This window comes from Oryzias melastigma, linkage group LG10 (genome assembly GCF_002922805.2).
Source record: "Oryzias melastigma strain HK-1 linkage group LG10, ASM292280v2, whole genome shotgun sequence".
NCBI classification, from domain to species: Eukaryota; Metazoa; Chordata; class Actinopteri; order Beloniformes; family Adrianichthyidae; genus Oryzias; species Oryzias melastigma.
The window spans coordinates 9593628-9599651 of record NC_050521.1 but is presented as its reverse complement, the minus strand read 5'-3'; the positions used below and the strand labels follow the sequence as shown (position 1 = coordinate 9599651).

The following is a 6024-nucleotide window of genomic DNA, read 5'->3' as shown; positions in this document are numbered from 1 at the left end:
CACGGAGAACACTCTGCAGAATCTGCATGGAAAAACATATAAATCATTGAATTCTGTCCATCAAAATAATTGTTCGAAAGTAAGAAACAATATATTTGATTAAATTTACATCCTTGGCACAGTTCAGCATTGATTTTTTTATCAATTTCAAAAAGTATTTTTTTTTAATTTGAGAGAAGTTTTTACTCACAGATTGAATAATTTTAAGTGGTTGTGTCTTTTATTTTGAGTATTATAACCTACAAATATACAAACTGTAAAACAACTTCTAACTGAAAGCTTTTTGTAGGTTCACAAGATTGAAATGTGCTGTGTAATTTAGGCAGTAGTCAAAGGAGGGTGCTTCGACAGCCCTTTTCATGGAAATAGATTCTAACCATTGGGATATTACATGGTACTTCACATAAAATGGGAAGGAGTCTGAGCTTGCAAAGGAGGTTCACCCAGTATCGGCTACAATTAGTTGGGCTCATATCTACCCATAGTTTAGCCGCTGAAACCCAACTCCTCAAGAGGGGTTGTACTCTCTTCTACTGTGGAAAGAGCTGGAGGGATGAAGGACTATAAGCAAGGCCATGGTGAGAGGCAGTGGCCTGTTATATGCCTGCCTATACATTAAAGAAGAGGTGCCAGACTCCAGGCCTTGAGGCCCGGTGTCTAACTTGTTTTCCAACCAACCTGCTATCGATGCTCCTTATTGGCTAAACACATCTGATCCAGGTAATCAACAGCAGATAAGGCAGGGTTCCTGGAAAACCAGTTGGAGGCCTGGAGTTTGACACCTAAGTTTACCACTGTGAACAAGAGAGTCATGTCTCTCTTCCTTCAGGTTTGTACAAGTCTTTTACTATTGATTTATGACCAGCAGTACAGAGTCCCTGGTTTTCTTGAAGTCTATAGGTGGAGTATCAAACATTGTTCTGGATAGGGCATTCAAGGTTTTACTGGGAGACTTCAGTACCAGTGTGGTTAATGACTGATACATGGACGGGCTTGAATTACACAAAACCTCGAGTAACTTAAATTCTCCTCCTCTCTTTTCAATCTGTGGGGCCTTGATTTGTAAAGAAGTACATAATTTCATCAAATCTGAATGGACTTCAGACCAGTGGACAACAGTCTAGTTCCTTTTGAAAACATAGTACATCTTGAATCTTCATTAACAGTAAAATATCATCAAATTATAAAACAAAACTGCTCCTGAAATAAAACAGACTGTGAACCTTCAAGTAAAAGAAACTCACTGGTGGAATTGCTGATCTCTCCAGCCGCACAAGCGATGCAGGAAAAGCAACAAATGGGTTTGCCTTTAATCACAGCCTGTCGGAAACCAGGAAAGCAACTCTCACTGCATACAGAAATTGGCCTCTGTAACAACAATAGATTTTAATCATCAGTTTGCAGTTCCAACATCTGATGTAGGATGAGAAACATTCAGTTGAGGGTTCAAATCAAATCAGGAAAGATGCCATATATATCTATATATATATTCATTTTTTTTCTTTTTCGAAGAGAGCGGATATTCTATTAATACTCACTTTTTTGTCATTGAAAAATTTCAAATGTTTAAGAGCAGTAATTTAGTTTAGAAGAATGACAGTTTTTTTTTCTTTACAACAATAGTAATAATTAGCTTAATGTCAAACTAAAATGACTTCATTTATTATTTATTCAACATTCATATACAATTCATTTAATTGAAAGTCATGCAACCTTTTCTAATTTCTGAAATGCAGGATAGCACAACAGTATGATTAGAATTATCTTTATCGTGTCTGTTATCCTAAAGAAAAACTGAAAAAGTTAAGTTTGATAACTATTGTGATTCTCTAACTAATGTGATATTCAAAACTGTACCGGAAAAAAATTCAGCTTTCTGGTTGAACATTATAATTTTTTTTATGTCGATGATCTTGTTTTAGAGTACAAGTTACGAGAAGCTCATTGAAAATTCTGTCATTTCTCTTACATAAAAAATATATAACACATTAACATACTTATGTTAATTGTTATAGTTTAAATTATGACTCTTGTTTGGCATAAAAAAATGTGTGATAAAAAGGCTGACACCTGTTTAGATTCTCCAAACCATGTGAGATTCATCTCTTTTATTGTAAACTGCTTTCCATCTGGAAGTGAGGCATCATAGCTCCCTACAGTCACAAACACGGGGTCTCCTGCGGAGTTCTTTTGCCAGTTAACCAGTTGATAGGTCGCTGCAGGATCTCCTCTTTCGTCAAAGTACACTTTCTCTCCTGATTGAAGAGAAAAATTCACGTCCTGGATATGTTTGGCAATCTATTGATAGAAACAAGGCATAGAACATGACCTCAAAATCAGTGTATTCATTCAAAATGAATTATGTGTTTTACAAAGTTACTGTCTTACTTCTTTTGGCGGCAAAATGCTTTTCCAGGTACATGACATGTTAACTTCTTCACTCTTTTCTCCACATTTTAGCATGCTGTGCATTGCATGAGCTACAGCATATACAGCTTTGTATACATTATTAGATATTCTCAGCTCTGACACATCAGTGAAAGGATTTTTTATGTCTCGTAGTCTCTCAGATCCAGAGCACTGCTTTACTCCTTTCAGACTTGGCTGGAAACTGCAGCCAAATGTTTCTTCCCAGAACTCCTTCAGTATGTGATTCTGAGGGTCCTGACTTGGGTGAACCTGTAAAAGAAACTCCTGCAAACCAGCGATTTTTGCCTTCTTTATGGCAAAACCTATAGAGCCAGTCAGTATTCCAGAATATTTTCTTAGAGCCAAATTACTTGATGTAATCCAGGATTCACTTCCTACCCACTGCAGGCCAGTTATATTTTGTCTCAAAGCTTCTTCGAGCAGTATATCCATTTCATCATAGCCAAGAAAGGCAACTACAACTTTTGCAGTGCCTGTTTTGATTACTCTGACCACCCTCTCGACCTGTTCATCTAAACTAGTCCATGAGATGGCCTCAGAGTATTCAACACAAATGCCCTCCTGGGTTGCAGCTTCAATGAAAGTTGCCATTCCATTATTGCCGTAGTCATTGTCACTTCTCACTGCACCGACCCATGTCCACCCGAAGTGCTTTACCAGCTGAGCCAGTGCTCTGCTCTGATAGTAGTCACTGGGGATGGTTCTGAAGAAAGAGGGGTGCTCCTTTCTGTTACTGAGACATGCACATGTAGAAAAGTGACTGATCTGGAAGAGAAAACAAAACAAAATATATGCATAGCACTTCTAAACTAAATGTTTGATTTCTCTTCATCTTTTTGTAAAGGCATGAATATCTAATCATAAATGTGAAACAATAACAAAGAAATATTCATAAACAAGCATTACTCATACTTACCACTGGTATTTGAAAAATCCCAGCAATTTGTGACAAGACAATGGTGGAAGAGGACTTAGAGGCTCCAATGATGGCATGAACGGTTGACTGACCAGTGCAGCTTTTTCCAAAAGTCTTTTCCTGTCCATTAATCAGACCCATGGCTGCACGTGTTGAAGGCAGGGTTGAACCACAGCTGTCAAATATTTTATAACCAACCGAGATGTTGGGCAGTAAAGAGCTGCTGTTGTTGATCTCCTCAATGGCAAAAATCATTGTCTGAGCAAAACGGAACTCTCTGAAGCTTATCCTGTGAAACAAAGTCTGTACATTACATGCATTTCTCTGTCATTGAGGAAAAAAGTAAAAAAAAAAAAAGATACCTTGTGCAAATGAGAGGTTCTGGAGTTTCAGTCAGAGAAGGTGAAGACTTTGGGGTTTGGGTATAGACTGAAAAAGCTCCTCCAATGGTGATGTCTCCACTCTTTGATAGTACAGGTAACACAGGGCTTCCCAGCAGCTCACAGAGACCTGTTTCATCTTCTGTTAAGACTCCCATAGCAACCATAAAGAGTACCATAACACAAATGAAGTCATGCATATTTCATAGGGCGGCTTACAATCACAGCTCTCCACTCTGCTTTCTTTACTATAGCCTCCTTTATTACTAACTAAAATGTGTTTCTTCTTAGAGACAGAGCTTTATACCTCTGAAGGTGATGATGACTGAGGCCCTCTAATCAAATCACAGCGTGGGGGGTGATGTCATCACACTTGCCGATCACACTCACTACCAACTAACATATTTGCTTGTTTTTATTTCTTTTCTTTTCTTTAATCTGGTTTGTTAGTAGGGTTGGGCACCGATGGGTTCTGATGCGGTTCCGGTGCTACCGCAGTTCTTTGATTTCGGTTTCGGTTCCCTTTCGGTGCTTATTGCGGTACTTCAGTAATAAAAAATAATGCCTTTATCTTCCTAAATCCAAAGCAGAACGGCTTCAAACAAGCGCAGACTCCCTCCTGCCGTGCAGCTGTGCGCACGTAATATAAAGCATAATATAAAACTCCGTCTTAAATAAACTTAAACGTCCTTGAAATTTTAGCCTGACATTTTATTAAATTAAATCAGGAATGTGGCATTTATTTGCAGTTGTTTTTGGGCAAAAGCAATATTTTATTTCAATAAAATAAGGCGGAAGATAAATGTCAATCAAGCAATCAAGCAGATGATGACGACCCGCTGTGGTGGTGGGCGGAGCCGAGCCGAGCTTTCTGCTATGAGCAGCCCAACAAGGAGGAAACGATTCATTGTTTCATTTTGGGATGGGGCTCCAGCGTTGTTTAAAAATTGCGGAAACTCCACTATTCACAGCGAAAGTCCCGCCCACCGACGTTGCGGAAGCCGACCATCTCGGCAGTTTTATATGAGCCCGCCCACGAACACAAGAAAGTAAATAGATAGGCTGAATCGTAAAAAATCAGAAGGGAGTACAAGTGATTGACATGTCCACAGACAAATGAAACTTCAATGAAATTTGGAACCGAAATCCGGCACCGTTTGCAGCCGCATCTTTCGGTTTCGGTAGAACCGCGCAAATCATAACGGTTCCTACTTGGAACCGAACTTCGGTGCCCAACCCTATTTGTTAGTGGTCATTGCAGAAATGTAAATCCCTCTGTGAGTTTTACCAAATGACTTCTGCTATGCAACTGAATTTAGCAATAAATTGCTGTTTCTGTTGATAACTAAACTAAATGTTGGATTTTTTTCATTTTTAATGAAATAATAAAATATGTAAAATATTTTTCATTTTTAAAATTATTTGGATGACTATTTTACAATCAGGAAAAATAAAGACTTGAAAAAATAAAATAAAATATTAATGTCTAATATTTCTTTAGTAAGAGCTAAAAAAACAACAACTTGTGTTCCTACTTTAATCAAGGCAAAAATTAGTAGCAACTGACAAATTTCCAAAAGTGCTCCATGCAAATAATATGCTAATTAGTGAATTAGATCATTTAGCGACTATTAGCGACTTCTAGTTCAGCCATTGACTACTTTTCTTATAGAGGAGTTGAGAACACTAAACCTGCCTGCTAAAGCCCAGTGGCATTGAATAAGGTGTTAGATGAACACATAGGAGATGACATGCGGATGGGATAGAGATTATGGGGATGGCAGACACGTCAAAATCACCAGCTTTGATGACTACACTGCACAGCATTTCACGTAATGTAGTTTCATCTTCTGGTGAGATGCTTGAAATAACCACCAATGGAGACATTGCAGAGATGCAGATAAACGTGGTGTTTCAGATGTGCTAATGTTTTTCAATCCCTTCACTACATAAATGTATATATCGCCATGGCCTAAAAAACAGCTTTCAGTCAGTTTTTAAGCTTTAAAAAATAATCAAATCACACTTTAATGATAATGATGAAAGCTATACCTGGCTGTTATTGATTTAATGTATAGCTGGGGGTATAGGACACGAAAAATATTACAGATTGGTTGTATGCAGTCCTAAAAATATTCATAATTTATACATTTAAAATCTTATAATTTTCACATTTTCACAATTCATCTACAAGAGCGGTTCTTATTCCCGATTAAACATCCATGTTGTCAACAATATTTGTTGATTGTAATCATAGTTTTGTATAAATTTAGATTTTGTTGCTACGGCTGTTGTGTT

The 6024-nt window shown here is 37.7% G+C and overlaps 1 protein-coding gene across 2 annotated transcripts in view; it reads right to left on the bottom strand.

The window, feature by feature from the left end:
- The window catches only part of LOC112145182 (extracellular calcium-sensing receptor-like), a 7840-nt gene extending 3678 nt beyond the window's left edge, over positions 1 to 4162 (bottom strand). Inside the window, exons 1-6 of one of the 2 annotated variants that reach the window (XM_036214112.1) lie at positions 3709 to 4162; positions 3347 to 3635; positions 2680 to 3195; positions 2389 to 2640; positions 2071 to 2298; positions 1245 to 1368 (exon numbers count right to left, since the gene is read on the bottom strand). In XM_036214112.1, coding sequence (XP_036070005.1) covers positions 1245 to 1368; positions 2071 to 2298; positions 2389 to 2640; positions 2680 to 3195; positions 3347 to 3635; positions 3709 to 3926 — 1627 coding nt within the window. In that variant the 5' untranslated portion in view covers positions 3927 to 4162. Of the gene's footprint in view, positions 1 to 1244; positions 1369 to 2070; positions 2299 to 2388; positions 3196 to 3346; positions 3636 to 3708 lie in introns of both variants that reach the window. The other variant, XM_024270283.2, reaches the window with a different exon arrangement.
- Between the last annotated feature and the right edge of the window lie 1862 nt (positions 4163 to 6024).